Raw genomic sequence first — 20,249 nt, forward strand, 5'->3', positions numbered from 1 at the left:
TTGTACTCAATTGATTGTATGTTTTTTGTATAACACAATGTACTTCCCTGACAAGGGTTAGGTGGTAGAGCAGCAATATGCTGAACCTCGCCCGCTTGAATAAAGCCTTTTTCAATTTCAATTTCAAAAATAAACATTCAAATACTATCACTGTTTCATTGAAATTTATATCAGTTTCTCTAAAATACATTGATCCTTTGGAGGTCAAAATTGAGGATTTATTTATTGCTATTTCAAAATTTCATTACAGAACTATATATGCACTATTTTGTTCTATAATCTGCAATTTCTCTGCTGACAAAACAATTCCATCGCTGTAGGATTTCGGTGGTTTCTGGTCAAAAGATTGTGATACGTGGTTTTTACAGGCCTTTCTTGAAACTAACTTAACACCATTCAGGAAGTTCTGCAGAAACCGAAATAAATAATAGTCTTACAGTGTCAGATTCGTTCTATACGGCGGATTCAGTAAAGTCTCCCAGCGTAATTTTCTCAGTTTCTGACGGGTTGTTAATAGTATGTAGGTTGTGGATTCGTCACTGTAGTATATGACACCTTTTGTGTTTATCTGTTGCTTGTTTGTGTCTGTTGCTTTTGCATTCCTAGCTGCATTCGTGCTAATTGTTCGAGTCTGTTGTACCAAACGTGAGTAGCTTGTGATACAGCATGCTCCTCTCCAATCTCACCTAACGCTCAGCATAACTACCTTACTTGCTTCATATAAACATAAAGCATTGGTTAGAAACAAATATTGAAGTACTGCAGATAATGTCTATATAAAAATTTCATAACAGAAATAAAGACGATAAAATTACATAAAATGTTTCATATGTAGCTCTAAACGCACGGTAGCCCCGCTTTTAGCACTGAAGTTCCAGTGTTCAGCGTTGACCAAAGTTTATGTAACCTAATGACGTAAGTCATCTTCATTAGCCATTCCATTCTCGGTTGAAGATTGTGTTGTCATTACTTCTGCAACTTCCATTAACTTTGGCAGTGGCTACAAGAATTTTCTGTATACAAAATTCCCCTTACACAATTATGCCAGTGGACGAAAGATAGTCAAGATTTAAGTATTCTGCTTCAAATTTAATTATCTTGCTCTAATATTGAACGAAAGTATTAAAGTTCATTTGTTAATAATGTTTCTTCGTATTGAAACTTCAAAACTTTCAAGTACAGGGTTTGTCCGGGAAGTAACGAGCCTCATTTTTTCTCTCACAATTTATTAATCGTACATATACAGAAACTTAATATTCCTCAAAGTACATACCTTTCGCATCAATACACTTTTACCAGCGCGATGCCATGCTCTATATGTCTTTTGAAAGTCCTCACCCGAGATGTTCTTTAAAAGAGTCGTCGTTTTTTTCCTTGGATGTTTTCCACAGTGCCAAAACGATGTCCTTTAAGCACCTGTTTCAATCGAGGAAACAAAGAAGTCAGTCGGGACTGTAGGGTGGGTGGGGAACCTGACCGATCCGGGTCAGGTAGGACGTCACAATAAAGGCGTTGTGAGAGGGCTTATTATCATGATGCAGTTTCCATGGTCCTTGGAGCTCCTTCGGACTCTGGTGACCCTGATGTTCAGTCTCCGAAGCACTCCTTTGTAATATTGAGCAGCCTGGCCAGCGGGGACAAAATTGTGGTGCACGATTCCTTTTGCATTATTAAAAAAAAAAAAAAAAAAAAAAAAAAAAAAAAAAAAAAAAAAAAAAACAACAACAACAACAACAACATTCGAGCTTTCTTCTGGCTCGGTGACAATGGCGTGTGCCATTCTGAGCTTTGCCTCTTACACGGAATGTACTTGAACCTGAACCCACAAAGTGGAGGTGATGTATATATTTCCTGAAAGTTTGGATCAAGGTAAGATCAAAACCGGTTAACAAAATTGGGGAGGTCTGAAGCATTCCACTTGAGCGGTGAGACAGATGCAAAAACAAAACAAAAAACTAGAATGTATCAAAGGAAATTACTCGTGCCATTTTGCATTGCTTATCGTCAGTCGAGACTTGTCCAATGTTCAATTCTGTATCATTTAACACGAGCTTATTACGTGCTTATTTACCCCCATTGGCACTTGAAACTTTTGAGTTGGACCCCGTCTGGGATCCTGCAGTTGAAACTGGGATATTTCTTTTTTCCTTTGATACAGTCTAGGTTTTTTTTTTTTTTTTACCTGTCTCACCGTTTAAGATTAATAAGAGTGGCAATAGACTTTTTCATCGAGTCGAGACTTGTTTCCTCTTCTTTTACTTAACATAAGCTTTCATACGATACTCAATTTGAACCCCTTCCAATTTCAGCATTTTGAGTTTGACCCTGTTTGGAACCCTGCGAGGCACTTTTATACTTTGAAGCATTATACTTTTGAAATAATGACATATCCGTGTTTTTGTTTCTACACCTATTCCACCGTTTCAGATACATACGAGTGGCCATAGACTTTGCAATGAAGATTGTGTTGATATTTTGACCCACCGCTATTTTGCACAGGCTTATCGTAAAGAGTCGCGACTTGATTTATCTTCTTTTATTTAACACCAACTTTCATACGATGTGCAAGTTGATCCCCCTTTCAATTTAAAAATTCTGGGACCCTGCGGGGGTCCCTGGGACAATTTATTTTGCTTTGACACGTTATACTTTTGAAATGATGAAAGACATGTTTTTCTGTTTTTATATCTGTCTCACCGTTCCAGATTTTTCGGGGTTGCAACGGCCGTTAAGACACGCTTAAAGGTGTTAATAAAAATAAATAACGTGCTGCCCTCAAGCGAAATGCTTGAGACCTCCCCAATTTTGGTAACCGGTTTTGATCTTACCTTGACCCAAGCTTTCAGGAAGTATATACATCACCCCCACTTTGTGGGTTCAGACTCAAGTACATCCCGTGTTAGATTCCGGATCATATTCAAAAATCCATGACTCTTCACCAGTGATTACATTGTCCAGGAAATTGGGATCATCCTAAAAAAGTTCTTTCTGTTCCTGTTCCTGACACGTTTCCACGCGATTCACTTTTTGCGCGTCGGTCAAGACTTTCAACATAAGTTTTGTACAGACTTTCAGCATGCTCAATTCTTCCGATATCTTGTGGACAACGGTTTTCGGCTGGTTTAACTGTTCCGCCTTCATACGAACACTAATGCGACTATCTGTGTTGAGCAGTTCGCGCATACAGGTGACATCTTCCTCCGTTCGCGGATTGAGGGACGTCCGCAACGGGCCTCGTCGTTGACGTTTTCCCGACCTTCTCGGAACGCTTTGTGCCACTCTTTGCCTGTGAATAGGACGTACAGGCAACCGCAAAGCTTCCTTAAGCATGTCGTAAGATTCCTTTGACGTCTTTTTCAGCTTCACGCGTAACGTTGCAGTAACGTTTCCTCCTCGTAAGTACAACAAGGTCACTACGCAGTGGTTCACGCCGCAGCACTTCTAACTTGCCGAGAGCACGAAGGCTACTAACCCCGGTACAGCTGGAAAGCTAAGGTCCCTCCCGCTCCTTTTCACCCGTAACACCGTACGTCGCTTCACAGTCAAATGGGGCTCGTTACTTCCCGGACAAACCCTGTATATATAATAAAATTGAGATATATTTCATAAAACTTCATTTACAGGATAGGCGAGATTTTTTATCTCACTCCCATTTTCAATTTGACGTACCGTTATTCGTATTGAAGAAGAGGAGATTTCTTAGTGATAATGGTAACACAATCAGAGATGAAAGTTTTTAGGTGGTTGTACGTTCGTGTCAAAATCATTTTCTCAGTGTCATAAGATAAATTTAATCTTCCACGATTTTATTATCTGTGTGATGAATAATCCACCTAATTTGTTGGTTAGAAATTAGTTTTTTTTTTAAATTTATTTTCGAGTTTTTCAAGAATCAATAAAAAAATTTCGTATGATAATTATTTTAGCCCTTTTACAACAGTATTACTACAGTATGACAGTAACAAGGCTCAATTCTTCGATCTGTGTTTCGTATCAATATGGAAATATTGATAAAACGCCCTTCATGATTATATGCTCTCATGTATTTTGAAAGCACGTAACAAATTCAGTGATTTTAAAGTTTCTTATCAAATCATATTTAACCCTTTTGTAGTTGAGAAATATTGAGAAAACTGCATTTGAGTTCCTTGTCAAATAAGTGAGGATAATTTTATGTACACAGTGTATCTGAATCTTAAATCTGATGTATATGCGTTTCTATCTTTAAAGTTTGAAATGTATATGCGCAGTTGACTTCACACCAGAAGACAAATTCGCATACCGGTACTGTATTATGCTTACTTCTGTTTATATGAGTCAGGCCATTATGGAAATAAAATGAAGCCGTTTTTGCCTTGATCGAGAAAGTGGAGGTGCACATTTTAAAATAAAAGAGTTGCCGAGTTTTATCTTATAAGAAAGGTTTTTCAAGTGTCACTCTCCGAGTTGCTTGAATTTCCTGGAGTGAATAAAGGAATCAAAAGTAAGTCATACGTGTTCTATATATATATGTATATATAGATCAACGTTGGGAATGAAGGGATAAACACCCCTAAAGTATCGAACATAGTGCAATATGACGCCTTTTAGCAAGGCCATAACTAGCAACGCACAAAGCGGATTTGCTTGAAACTCCTGCAATGAATAATGGAACCAAAAATAGGACATTATAATGGCCAACATGGGGGATGAAGGTGGTAAACATCCTCCTGAAGTAGGAACATAGTGCAATATGACACGTTTTAGCAAGGCCATAACTAGTTGCGCCATTAGACATACACAATGGCTAATGTTGGAAGACAGTTATAAGTTTGACCACTTTACGTAAAACAATACTATGCGCTCGCTTAAATGCCCACAACCAGGTTTTTGAGGCTGTAAATGAAGCAAGGGTATTCTCCTGATCTGAGTGGAAAGCCCACCGCAGCAGATGTACGCATTCATCGGTAAATGTACACCTACTGCGGTTTTAAAATTCTGTAGCACGGCGAGTGACACCTCACGTAATTTGTCTTTGCGTGTTCCACCTGAAGAGACTTGTTTTTCCCACCGGTACGACTGTTTTCGGGACATTGTTCTCTCGCAGTGTCGCATAACGAACTATAACGGCAATCTCTCTAGTTTTCCACTCTTTCATAATTCAACTGCTTTCCTCTTTTATTCCAAGTCCGCAGCCTCACCAGTAATATCATCGCATGTCCCCGATGTTCTCCTTCACACATATTCCTCGTAAGTTTCATCTACTTGTCCAGAGTCAGTGATGGCATTTGGTTCCATGACATGCTTATCCAAATCAAATTGTACAGTAACGACGTCGTTGTATATTGGCATGGCTGTATTTGCAGCGTCATTGATCAATTCCCAGAGGTAGTTTCCAAGGTGTGTCTCTGCCCTGTTTGGAGGTGGTTCTGGAATGTCAAAATAGGCTGCAAGTAGACGAATGACATTTAATTGATGTACACCCACTTTTGATAGAGCCGTATAACTTTGAATCATTACGGCCCAATAAATATAATGATAGCCATGCCTTATTGTGCATATATATATATATATATATATTAGGGTGGTCCTTATTTATATGGGGAAAAATAAATTTAGGAATTTCCTTGGACTCACCCCCTAAAATGGTTCCATATGGGACAAAATTAAGCCAGGAGAAAAATTAGATCCATTGAATAATTTTAAATGGTGCCCCAAACGACCTAAAATTTTGAATGCGTTTACAATACATAGTATATGGAGGAAAGCTGGAATAAACTCTTGTAATTTACAAACGGCTTAAGGGAATGGAAAGATACCTTGGATAATGGAACTAGAGGAAATGACCAACCTAATTTTGTATAGCATTATTATGGCGGCCATCTTGAAGTCCGCCATCTTGAATTCAGGTGAAAATTTTCAAATAGGAAGAGGGTCATGTTACATATCATTTTGAGGTGGTGTTTTCCCAGAAGCACAAAGCTCGTATTATTTTCAAGCTACCAATAATCTTGTAGGAGTTATTACGTGTGAAAAACGAAATGCTTCGATGTAATGTTATTTTATTGTAGTTATGGACCACAGATTTGTAAGAATTTTGGAAGTATTTTACATAAACTGGAAACAAACTGCTAGAGAAAGTTAAATCTTTGTTTCCTCGTGAACTACCAATAAGTTTTTCCATCAAGATGATTCATAGACCATTATGAGGAAAAAGAAAAAAATATAACATGGAATAAATTGAAATATCCCTTATTTATGTAGTACTGTAGCTTTGGGGTAAGTTTTCAATAGGTTTTCAATCTTATATACTACACAGTTCACTTTTGTCACATCTAGGAAAAGATTATCTATGAGAATTCACTATGTGCAAAAGAAACTGTTTCTGATTCTCATTTTTCGTAAAAACGATGTTGTAATCTTCTGTTGGTTTCACTCCCTTTTCTGCTGCATCGTTTATTAGGGAGATGAGTTTAACTATTGTCTTTCCTTGAAGATAGTCATTGTTATCTGACCATGAAATCGGATAACACTCAAGAAACCCTTTGGTTATTTTAAATCTCACGAGAAAAAATTGTTTGTTGTATCAAAATCACTGATTTCTCTTTTCGCAAGAATTTTTATGGTATTATCCTTGCGTCAAGCCTCTTTGCTGCTTCACGGTTTCTCCTTATAGTTTTAATTCTTTCAACCAATTTTTGTTTTTCCACTATGTTAACTTCATCATCAAAAACTCCGATGCTACGTATTCCTCCTTCAAATACCAGAGATGCCGAGAAAATTTAGAGCCACTTCAGACAATTCATTATCTATTTGCCTATAACTGTACAAAGCTTTCAAAAATTGCAGGTCTTGTAATGATGAATAGAATACTTGATCACATTTAAATCAAGCTTGGATATAGTCGTATCAGAAAAATTCATGCTCTCCGAAGACCCGTTTCTATTTGCTTCGTTAAACGAAAATGTTGGCGAAAGAGAAATATTTTTAAACAGTATAGTGCTGTTCCCATCTACCTTGCATGGTGAATTGCTCCAGGCAAACGAAAGAAAACTCTTCGAGGAGGTATGCCATCCAAGAATGTCAGTTCTAAAAATTTACTGTAATCTTCTCTGCGGTGTCCTGCTTCTACAAGTTTGATAGCAAAATTCAATACTTCATTTCTTACATCTGAAATGTTGTTCCTTACGTCATTATCATAATCAATTCTGGAATAAAGTTAGTACAATCTATTTTAGACCAATCGTTCTGAAAATGCTTAAATAGGGAAACGTCCGGTCCAGATGCAAGCGAAACACAACACTTGTCAAATACACATTTTAAAACCAATTCATAAATGTAGTGTCTACAAGGAAGGTATAGAAGATCATTTTGGAGCATCTGCTCTAGCAGAATGAAAGCACCGTTCACATGACACATATTGCAGGGATTAGTGTGACAACAAACTGCCTGCATGAACTTTACAAAGTTCCATTCTTCAAGCTAATGAACTGTAGTAGAAATAATATGTTCGTTCTCCTCTTCATGATGACAAACTGAGAACACCAATTAGCCTCTCATGAGCATCTCCTGTAATTAATATTGATAACCCGTCGATAGTCTCTCTACCAGTCAAACTCGGCAGTAGTTTTCCGTCTCATTGCAGAACTAACGCACTTGCACTCCGGAATTGTTTTTGTGGTCTTATGCAACTTCGCTACGGATTTTCTCTCAGCATCGATGCATATTTATTACTAGTTCCTTTACATTATGGCCTAATGTTTCTGCCGTCGCTGTCAGAATATGTATTCTCGTTCTATCAGTGGACTTGTATCGATCAAGAGCAGCAACCTGTCTTGGAGTTTTAAAATTAGTTTTTTACCTTTTACATCTCTTGCAGGGTCCGGGCGCACACAGGCACATAGTTACATTTTATCTTACATACCCAACTGGGTTTTCCTCTTCATTTCTTGAAATGCTTACCTCCGTGTATTTTGGTGTAAAATTCATACAAATCATTTTCAGAAGTGCATTTTTCTTTTGCATTCCTCTTTCTAATGAAGCCGCACATATCCCTCTTGTTCTTTTCGAGCCAAACTCGTCTTTACATTTAGTTGTGTAAGAGTTATTACTTGTGACAAAGAGAAATATTTTCACAGGTAATAATTCTTAGACGACTAAGGCTATCTTTAAGATAGTGCCAGATTTGTGTTTCTGGTGAAACGCCACCTCAAAACGATGTCACATAACCCTCTTCCTATTTGAAAATTTTGATCTGAATCCAAGATGGCGGACTTCAAGATGGCCGCTGTGACAATACTATACAACATTATATGTGTTTCTTCCTCTAGTTCCATTATCCAGTGTATTTTTGCGTTCCCTTAAGCCGTTTCTCAATTACAAGATTTTATTCTAGATTTTTAGGTCGCTTGGGGCACCATTTAATTTTATTCAATGGACTTAATTTTTCTTCTAGCTTAATTTTATCCCATATGGAACCATTTTAGGGGTGAGTCCAAAGAAATTAGGAAATCAAAAATTAAGGACCACCCTAATATATACATATATTATATATGTATATTATAATATACATATATATATTATATATTATATTATGTATATATATGTATATATATATACATATATATATATATACAGGGTGCGGCACGTAAAACCGCCCCTCGTAATATTCTGGTATATTGTGTTTTTGGCAACACTTAAATAATCTACCTTCCTACCAAGAGATGGCGTGTCGAGGTCGGGTCGACTTACGTGACCTGCAGCAGTCACGTGCAGCCGCAGCCAGTGAAACTTGTCGAAACCAGTTGAGAAAAAGGCCTCGTTGTGTTAAGCCGGGTGAGTGTCAGTGTGTGATAATGCCGTATTCGATACCCGGGCGTGTTGCCATTGTTGAAGGGTTCATTCTCGCTGGATCTTTTGTGAAAACAAAGAATTTGTTTCGGGAGAAATTTCCAGGACGTTCTGTGCCAGCAAAAAGCACCATTCAGGAATTGATTGAAAAATGGCGGCGTACAGGATCGGTTCAAAATGCTCCCAGGAACAGACGACCATCTGTCTGCACACCTGAATTAAAGATGCAGGTGGAGGAGATAATGACAAGAAGTCCTCGAAAGTCAACCAGGAGATTGAGTCAACAGGTTCATGCGAGTGAGAGAAGTTGCAGACGTGTTTTAAGGGGACTGAAGTTAAAACCGTACCGGATAAGTGTTGTGCAAGAACTGAAGGAGCCTGACCTGCAGAAGAAGGTGCATTTCTGTTCATGGCTGTTGAGCAATGTTGCCAGTGGTTTCTTGGATCCACTAATGCTCATCATGAGTGACGAGGCGTGGTTCCACCTGTCTGGGTACGTAAATTCCCAAAACAACCGGTATTGGTCGACAGAAAATCCACACGCAATCCACCAGGTACCCTTGCATGATGAGAAGATTGGTGTTTGGTGTGCCATTTCCGCCACACGCGTTATTGGGCCCATATTCTTTGAGACGACAGTGAACAGTGACGTGTATATGGGAATCCTGGAGGAGTTTTATACACACTTGACCGAAGAGGAGCGTCAGTTATGTTACTTTCAGCAGGACGGTGCAACATGCCACACATCAGCTGCATCATTGTCCCTTGTGCATGAGATGTTTACACCAGAGAGGACAATCAGCAAAGGCTTGTGGCCTCCTCGGTCACCAGACTTGTCCACGTGTGACTTTTACTTATGGGGACTGTTAAAGGGAAGAGTATACGAAACAAATCCACACACAATTGAAGAACTCAAGACCAGGATCCAGGATGTCACCAATAGCATTACAACACAAGAACTGACAAGGGTATATATGAATCTCCTCAATCGTGCTCACATGTGTGTTGAAGTGGGCGGAGGACACTTTCAGCACCTGCTGTGAAGGTGAGTAGTCATATTCAATACATTACATTTCATTTATGTGTTGTAGTTAATCATATTCAATACATTACATTTCATTTTGTGTGTTCACTTTACGGGCCGGTTTTACGTGCCGCACCCTGTATATATATATATATATATATATATAATATACCATTCAGTGCGCGTCATCAGTGATATATAGGACACAAGGCATGCAATTAACATATTGCTCTGATTGACGCTTTATTCTAGCATGATTGCCCTTTTTGTTAATACGAGATAACATTCCACTTGTAACACGCTTATTTTTCTATATTATAAAAGAGAACGTACAAATCCTTTGTTCCCTCATCACGCTAATACGGCTGAACCAATTTCTTTTATTTTTGGGGGGTTATTAGGATTTGGACCCTAGATGGTTTTTATCATATCACTTTAATTTTTAATTACCAGTGTCTTGAGATAATTGACCATTCAAGTGTCCATACGTACAAATCCTTTGTTAGTTCATCATAGGTATAAAAATAAACGTAATTATATGCAACCCGCATGACCGTGTCACTCGGCGGGTTAACATAAATGACAGGCGCTATAATGTTAACATTTACTGCAATTTGAAAGCGAAAAAGTAAAAATTATCTAAGTAAGAAAGTTTATTGCGTTCCGGGGTGACCGCAGCGAAGCGGGGTGAACGCTGCTAGTCAAGGATAAAACGAATTAAATTCGGTATCCAATTGTTTTATGAATTGTTCGTAATTATTATTTAATTTCTAGTATCGTGTGATGTAACCATGCTCTAAGCACTCAAGATATTGCTTTCTAAAACAGGTACAAACGACAGTTCAAACTGTAGTAACAAATTCCTTTGCCAATTCTTCTCTCTCACCTTGGCCAATATTTACAAGAGATCCATATATTGTTTTTCTTAAATCTTTCCATAGCAACAGTTTCAAGACAATTAGACGTGTGTATTCATCGTTCAGGAATTCATAGCACTTCTTTCATTGCATGCAGATGATGACAATATTGTAATTGATTCGCCATTTGCCGGACATGTCGACTATTACAATGTTTTCCCTTATTGTTTCATCCTCTACGAACTTTAAATGCGTCTAGCGAATCGACAGATTGCGTTGCCCGTTATGACCTTACTAGAAGGTGTCATATTACCCTATGTTCCCACTTTAGGGGGTGTTTATTCCTTCATCCTCACGTTGGCCGATATAAAAAGACACTTATGCCCTACTTTTGATTCATTTATTCACTACAGGAGTTCCAAGCAAATTGAAGTGTGACACTTGGAAGACATTGCTTGTTAGTAGCACATACAGTTAAAATACAGTTCCTATGCCTTTCATGTCAAGGTTGTCAATTTTCGCCCATGATTTGGAAATGTCAATTTGCTACATATACCTCAAGAGTGTGAGAGAGACATAAGGCATAATATCCAGCTGCTCAACATAAAGAAGTGCATAACAAAATTTCTCACACAACTACCACATCTCTAGTTCTTTTTATGAAGGAAAGTGGCATTGTTTAAAAATTTATTTTCGTGCCAAGCTATGTGGGAGTAGAATACAAAAGGAAACATCCGGGAGGTGAAACATGAGTTTGTTGAAACGACTAGATGCCAAGGTGCTTGCAGTAGAAAGGATAGTCTAGATTCCAGGACAAGCTCACCTGTTGTTACTTAAGCATTTTATGTCTGTTTCTTGTTATTTGCAATTTCAAATTAGTAAACACTGGCTATTGCTTTCTCTGTCGCAAAATGGCTGCAGGCAAGTGAAATTGATATTAAATTTCTTATTGTATATGTTTCTTATATTAAAATAATAATAATGCAAAATACGAGTTATTATTATTATTTCAGATATTGGTAGACACTGTGTGGGCCTTAAGTTACTTAACAGACGGAGGAAATGAGCAAATACAGATGGTAATTGATAGTGGGGTTGTTCCAAAACTTGTTCCCTTACTATCCCATAAAGAAGTAAAGGTGAGTATTCTAATGTTACTAACTGTTAGTAAATTTGTACTGAATGCTGCATTTAGTTCATTCTAATTCAGTACCTAGCTTGAAGCATATTACTTATTGAATGTAGTTACTTAATTCAGTGTGGGATTTCTTTTAAAAAACTATATGACCAAAATTATATCTTATCAGTTGTAAATTAGTTAATCAATGGAACAAATTTTTCTATCTTGAACATAACCAATAGAATTTTAGAAACAGTGAGCGAGGGGTCGAGTCCGGATTTATGGCTTACCGCATTGGTACGCTAACTACGCATATCAGACATTCTAATGACACGCTCAGGAATTCTATCATTTTACTCACATTTTTATGGAATTCGTAAATGTCACATATACTTTCGAGTTTTCGACTCCCCTGGAGTCCTGGTGGTGGAAGACAACAACAGAAGAAGGATTAGTAAAAACATCGGGAAAAGTAAAAGAAACGGACTTACAATGATAGAGTAGTGTAAGGGTCACCATGCCAAACACATAATCACACGTCAAATTATGAGAACGCAGATTGCAATGTGACAAAGTTACTTTGCGTATTGTTTTGTTCATTAGTAGTAAGATGCCAACTCTTAGTATTGTTTTTATTGTTACGCTATTGCTGCGGAAATTTTGTAATTACAGCAATTATTACTTCTCATTCATCACTTACCCAACTTTTTTAATGAAGACATTTTTAAAAACTAGTCTTTCTATTTCACGTTTTAGCTTTTAGTAAAATTTTTGAATCTGTTACACTATGTTAAGTTTCTTGTAAATGTTTCGATAGACCTGACACCTGACTTACCGATTTTTCATCCCTAACATACTTTTTTTACACGAGCCTTGAGGTTTCTGTTAGTCTTGCTTATACAGAATCCGGCACAATCAATCTACCATTTTATTACAGGTCCTACAGTAACACTACATAGTGAATGTAAAGGACGAGAGTGGTAATTGATAAATCACATAATGCTACTTTATGACAAAATAATTCAAGTCACGTTTTGCTTTGTGTAGGATATTTATTTTTTGAAAATCACATCTGTGAGATAACCACTGTTCTTTGTGATGTATTGATGAAGTCGACGGACAAAACAATCAATTTCTTTCACCAGCATTGCACGTGGAATTGCCCGGACCTCTTCACTGATGCGACGCTTCACATCCTCTAAGTTGGAGACTCATGATACAAACACTCAACTTTTGAAGTGCTCCCGCAATCATTCAGATCGGGGGATCTTGCTGGCCACAGCTATGTTACTAAAACATGGGATGATTTTGCTCGCGAACACCGTAACGTTGCCATTCTTTCTCGAGCGGTATGCGCAGTTGCCCCATCTTGCTGGGAATAAACTGATAACAAATCAACGCTCTTGTCTGTGTAGTTCAGTAATCACGAAAGCTGTCAGGAGGCCTCTAACGTTCCGAAATGACTGTGACTGCGTTCACGTGGTGATCTTCAAAAAAGTAGGGTCCAATAATTCCGGAAGCCGAAACACCGCGCCAAACCGTGAGCTTTGCACTATGGAATGGTTTCTCGTGGACTTCTTTTTGATTCACATTACTCCAGTATCACATGTTTCGTTTGTTGACATGCGTATCAGTTCAAAGTGTCCTAATCCGACAAAATCACGTTTGGAAAAATGTTCCTATTCTCGTCTTAGAGGTCGTTGAAATCTGTACTGGACTGTTTTTGTACGGATGACAACTTAAATTGCTGTAGAGAAGCGGTACAGACTTCTGTGTGACATGTATAAAACGGCAGTGTTCGTTTACTAATCCTAGGACTTCTGTCAATAGCATTCCGTACTCTGTTTTCTGGTGTCCGCACTGTCTTTTCTTATTCGTGGAACTTGCTGTAGCATGAAACTGATCAATCCACCTCCGAATGATGTGCTGTTTTGGTACTGTTGAAGTCCTAATGTGGATTTTTTTCTTTCTTTCTTAACGCTGAGTAGCTGCCATACGGTCACCATTTTTGAAATACGCTTTAATAATAAGAGCGCGATGCATCTTGGTCCAATGCTTTATTGTAACTAAAATGTCATCCTTCCTGCTACACTATATCCTGCTCGATAACAACTGTATCTTCTTTCATAGCGATCTGATTTCTCACTGGCATCTGTTTAATAGCTCTTAAATTGGGTGATGTTCTTCTCTAAAGTTTTGAAGGCTTAAAAGCTGTTCGAGAAGTGCTGCTTAAAAGTAATCTTCAATGTTGTTGTTAGTCTGAGAAAAGTAGGCAATCTCACTCGGCTTTAGGTCTATTAAAACTTCTGACTTGGTTATACAAATTTATTAATAATAGAATTAGATATTCATTCATACTGCCAAGCTTCAATGAATGATAAGTCTGAATCTGTAAATTTAATGCCAAAGAGGAAGTCAGTGGCACGTGAAAGGAACTTCTTCCAAATGTTTGATTTAGTCTTTGCAGAATGAGCGGATTTATAATATGTTGGCTGGCAGCAATGGGCTTATTGTAATCTGATACCGAACTTATTATTGTTACTCTTTATATAAAGATCTTAATAAATAAGTTTGCTTTCCTTTCCTTTTCTACTGAATAAAAACACTTAAGAGCTGACATCCTTCCACTAATGAACAAGAGAATATGCAAATTGACCCCGCCAAGTTGCAACCCGAGTTCTTTTCATTTGATACGTGATTTTAGGTTTCACAAGGTGACTCTGGCATACTCAACCCTGGTAAATCCGTTCCTTCTATTTTTCCTGATGTTTTTACTTTCCCTTCTGTTGCCCTCCGTGACCAAGACTCCAGGGGAGAGTCTAGAACTCGCAAATGATTACAACCGGTTCAAGAATTACAACCTGTAAGTAGATTGATACTATGTACTTGTCGGAAATATAGTGTAAAACTCCGTATTTGTCCTTATTTCTCGTATGATGAAATCAAATCACTTTTAAGTAGAGTGTTTAGGTGCTGTTACTCTTTATACCTTACCTTCATATAACTGATCAATTATAGAGTAAAATAAATATAAAATACGAGTCGTGAACTGGTTTACAAATACTTTATATATATTACATGTGTTACATAAGTACTTTATATATGTTACATCGATTTCGTTTCATTTCAGGTTCAAACAGCTGCATTGCGGGCTGTGGGAAATATAGTAACCGGTACAGATGAACAGACACAAGTAGTTCTTAATTGTGATGCATTGTCACATTTCCCGGCTCTTCTTACACACCAGAAAGAAAAGATTTGTAAGGTAAATATTATTACATAGATTAAATGAAATAATTACTTTTGTATGGCTTACGAGTTTATAATATACGTAAAGTTTGCCTAAATTCCAATCAAGTTTTGATGAAAGAAAAGCCGTTTGGTATGGTTGCGCATTTAAGGCAGAGGCAGTGAGAGTGATGAATATTTTCCTTTCATTTATATCGTAACTTGTGTATATCCCCTCGCGTTAACCGCAGACAATATTTTTAATTGTCTTCGTTTCCCTACGTTTTATTTCTTTTCTTCTTCGATACTGAACGCAAGTGAATAACACGAACACGCCCAAGGAAAAAGTAATAAGCGAAAACTATATTTAAGCTCCTTATTTGCAACCTACGGTGTAAGGAGAATACTTCTGCAAAATTTCAAGGTTCTGTGACTTACGATTTCTGAGATCTGGTGAAGGGCAAGAAACATTTAAACTTTTATGATTCCTTAGCTGCAGTTCCAGAAACCTTACTTTTACAGCTAGGATGTTTGAAGAACATTTATACAAAATTTCAAGATTCTAACACTATTAGTTTCGGAGATTTGGCGAGCAAAAAATAAATAAAAATAAAAAAAAAATAAAAATAAAAAAAATAAAAAATAAATAAATAAAGTAACAAATTAAACACAGTTCTGACCAGAGCAGAATGAAATATATTAAAAACTATACTTACAATGTGTTACAGTTTCAAGGACCTAACGTCCTCTTCATCAGACACAAATAAAGTAAATAAATAAATAAAAAAATAAAAAAAATTCCCGTAGAATATAGAACTCCAAAATAGTCACCTATTTGCAGCGTAGGTTGTAAGAATATTTACACAAAAATTCAAGGTCCTACGCCTTACAGCTACGAATACCTGGCGAACTGCAAAAAATATATTAAATCCCTCATCTTCCTTAGAATATTCAATTCTCGAAACCACGTCTTGTTTACAGCCCAATATTCAAGAACATTTATACAACATTTCATGATTCCACCACGTCTTACAATATACCGGAGATCTAGCGAACATCGGAAAAAAATAAAAGTTCATATCATCACCTTAGAATATGCCCTTAAGAAACATCGCCTTATTTGCTGCTTAAGGTGCAAGGAGAACGTTTATACAAAAGTTCAAAATCATACAACTAATACTTCCGAAAATGTGGCGAAAAAAATGAAATCTTTGAGTTTTACGTTCCACGGTTATGCCGGTTAGGCTGAAGGAGACTGTGATTATGAGTAATGAATGAAATGGTGGAATGAAGAAAGTGGGAGGAAACGGGAGGACCCCGAGGAAACTACGCACACGGTGTTTGTCCACCACAAAGTTCATTTAACCGGGGCTGGGATCGAACCCGGGACCCCAAGCACCAGAGGTGAACGCTCTACCACAGCCACCGCGGCTCCCGAAAATGTGGCGAACGGGAAAAGATCATTTACACCCCTCCATTCCTCCTTAGGATAAGTATATCACAAAACCGTCTCATCCACAGTTTAACGGATATCTAATGAATAAATCAGTGTGTGTGTGTGTGAGAGAGAGAGCGAGAGTGAGTTCGAGTGAGTGTCTGTCTGTCTATCCCTGTTCCCTTTACCTTGAAGAGTACAAACGTGCAGGTAATGAAATAGGTGTAAAAAAAAAAAAAAAAAAAAAAAATGTATTATACCATCCAAATGCGAACCGAGTTTTCTTTTTAAATGTTGGATATGTAGTATGTAGGGGCGTACAGTGCAGGAAAAATGAAGCACATCTCTTCTTTTTATGCTTATTATTATAATAGATTAAGCTAAGTGTTTTATTATATATAATATATACGGTGAGAGGATTCTTATCGTTCTTGTATGTTCTTTCATGTATGATTCCCTACAAGTGTCGCATATTAGGCCAAACTCTTGAAACGTTAGCAAAAACTAAATCAATATTCAATAAATTTAGAATAGATCAATAAAAATAACTTTATATTCGGAGCTGCAAGAATAGGGTTGATAAATTGATATTGCTCAATTGTACTGTGCGCCAAATTGTCCCGGAATATATATTTTTTTCATATAATGAAGGACAGGGAGAAAACATAAGAATACAACACACACAAATATTTAATGTACCGATGTGTGTCAATTAAACCATTCACTGTGAAATGAAAAGTTTTGACTCCAATAATACAGTTGGTGGCCTAGTTAAAACCGAGATATTGGACAGGACAAATAAGTAAAATGTGGTAGATATTTTTGCTGGAATTCTTTCTGTAATTTCCATTTTCTTCTTTATTTTCGTTCTACCAGATCTTACATCTCCATTCTTCTATTTCTGTTTACTTATATAAGCATGAATAGTATATAATGTTTTTTTTTTTTTTTTTTTTTTTTTTTTCTGTGGCTTCCAGTTGCTGATAGCCACGCCAGAAATACGAAGCATGCGTGAAACTCCAAATAATGAAAGTAAACCAGAAAACGTGACCTTAATTAGCTCTAAAGTGATCGAAAATTGAATCGGAAATCGGAGCAGCATTCTACGTCCGTTGTCCAATTGAGATGTACACAACAAAAATATGAGCCCAGTACCTCCGAACGCCGATGGAGAACTCCTGATACAGATCAAGGAATAGTAAATCAATAGTGAAAGCCGGATGTTAGAACTCTGCAAACCGTAAATGAAGGTGTTATAGTTTATATATTAAATAATAGAGTCAGACTGACAATTGGTAGTGGGTCAATACGTGTGCTTAACATGAATCTATCATTTTATGCATACGCTTAAAACTATTCAAGCACCTTCTTATTTTACCGATAAGGATCATACTTTACTTTTTGGCATCCAGTGGCTTTGTGGCAAATGTTGTTATGATTTTGCTATAAGTTTTATAGTTCTTCATACTGCACTTCCGTTCTGTAGTATTGATGAGATTTTAGTCGGTTCTCGTAAAACTGAGTGGGAGTTAAAAATATGATTCTGTTACCTTGTGTAATATGTTCATATGCTGCATATGCATGATACATCTTGAGGAAATCGTTTACTGGTGTATTCATTGTTCAGCTCATACGCCTATGTTGAAAAACTTATTTCCTGCCATTGTGTAAGTATATTATTCTTGACGTAGCTCAGGTCAAACTACCATGATATTAATAATAACTTCTAATAGTTTAAAATACAACTACTGGAAGTGTGGCATATCGTGTGCTAGTGATGAGAACATTCGTAAGCTTAAACTCAAATCGCCTACCAATCTGACCAATTTGAGATCTGAAGTTTATTTTGCAGTTTGGTATGTTATCCTTTCGTGATATGCTTTAAGCGGCCATCTTGGATTCAAGGTGGCCTTAGATTATCAAATAAGCTTTTGTTTACATTTTGACCCACCGTAATTTTGGACAGGGTTGTCGTAGAAAGTCGAGACGTGCTCCATCTTCTTTCACTTAACAAGAGCTTCCAAACGATGTCCTGCCTCTCTTGTAATTTGAAACTTTTTAGTCGGATCCCACCTCGGACCATGTGTGGACCCTGGGACAAGACGTTTTCACTTAAATCGTTGTACTTTGAAAATAATGCTACACTTCCTTTCTTGTTTTCACATTGTCTCACCGTTTCCTATTTATAGGGGTTGCCATGGACTTGTCAATTAAGTTTTTGTTTACACTTTGACCCTCAGTCATTTTGCACAAGGTTATTGTAGAGAGTCGAGACTTACTGCATTTTCTTTCATTTTACAACAGCTTTCAAATGATGTGCCACTTAACCCCCCTTGCCTTTTGAAAATTTTGAGTTGGACGCCATCTGGGACCCTGCAGGGGACCGTGGGACAAAGTTTTTACCCCAAAAAGTTTGTCGTTGAAAACGATGGGATACGTGTTGGCCGAGTTTTCCATTTACCGAACCGTTTCCAAACAAATGACTCGGTTCAAACTATTCTGCCAGGTAATTTTTCTGTAGTTCTTAGATTACAAAATATGTTGTAACTCACGATATTCCGCCCGGTGGCACATATAACTTTGGGATTCATCTAGTTATAACATATCAAATGCAAACACAATTGTCTCGTTCGGATCTCAGCGGAGCCACTGCGTGATCCTTCCTTGTGAGATTTAAGATCTGAAGTTTATTTTAAGTAGAGACGAGTCATATTCCATGATTCGGACTCTTTTATTTCCATGCTCTTGATATTAAACTTTGCTTCATGAGGGAGTAGACTGGCACCATTTCCAACGATATAACATATTTTTATTTGTTTGCTTTCTTGAACATTGTGAGTAACCATTCTTCACAATGTATCATCATAAACAAACAGATAGCAAAGGAAATGGAAATAGAACTGTAGTTTGTTATTATTATTATTATTATACTTTTCATCAGTTATTAATCCTCCGACTTCGAACTTGGATAATCGCTACCTAACCAAGACAATAGATGCAATCCGCGATAAATTAATACGATTAATAGTGTCAAGTGACGACAAACTCGGAAAAACAGAAAACTTCGGGAATTTGAGAAGACCAGGAGAAGTCAGAAAATTCTGTTAAGTAGCCAGCGAATTTCGATTGAAAATTCTAAGATGATTTCAGGTGTGGTTCAGTGCTTGTTTTTCTTAATTACCAACTTCAAATTTAAAAACTTTTCTGTGTTGTGTACTAATGATGTGTAACAAACCTACATTCTGTAGTTGTGCGCATTAACTTTTCCTTTCACTTATGTACTGGAATATAAAATTGGTAAATGGTCCACAAAATACACTCAGATGAACGATGCAATGGCAAATTCATTTCCAATGTACGCATAATTGCAACTGTCGTCAGTTTTCGTTCCCACTAGTTTCGATTCTATCAGTTTTCTACCTTACATTAAGTGAAAGTAGCTTAGTCACGCCAATTAGATAATTTTGGAATTCGATCACTCGTATTTTAGCTTTTGGGTTTTCATTTTAGTGTATTTCTCAAAGAGTTTTATTTCAGAAGTCCTTATGTGTTTATAAAAACTGCTAATAAAGTTGCACATCGGCGTATTCATTGGGTTAATATTCAGTGGATAGCCAGACTTATTTAATTGGACTCATAATCTTTAAGCATGAGTTCTATAGACACCAAAGGGTACTTTCTACTTTGTGCTTATAATGCAGTATTTATTAATTGCTATACAGTTATAGTTACATAGTTAATCATTTTTCATCAAAT

The 20,249-nt window shown here is 37.1% G+C and overlaps 1 protein-coding gene across 1 annotated transcript in view; it reads left to right on the forward strand.

The window, feature by feature from the left end:
- Nucleotides 1-20,249, forward strand: part of Kap-alpha3 (karyopherin alpha3) — a 311,578-nt gene that overhangs the window by 133,623 nt on the left and 157,706 nt on the right. The window contains exons 6-7 of the mRNA XM_081769270.1: nt 11,724-11,849; nt 14,961-15,095. Of these exons, the coding sequence (XP_081625396.1) occupies nt 11,724-11,849; nt 14,961-15,095 (261 nt within the window). The remainder of the gene's footprint in view (nt 1-11,723; nt 11,850-14,960; nt 15,096-20,249) is intronic.

Source organism: Thermobia domestica, chromosome 8 (assembly GCF_964235325.1).
Source record: "Thermobia domestica chromosome 8, izTheDome1.hap1.1, whole genome shotgun sequence".
Taxonomy (NCBI): Eukaryota; Metazoa; Arthropoda; class Insecta; order Zygentoma; family Lepismatidae; genus Thermobia; species Thermobia domestica.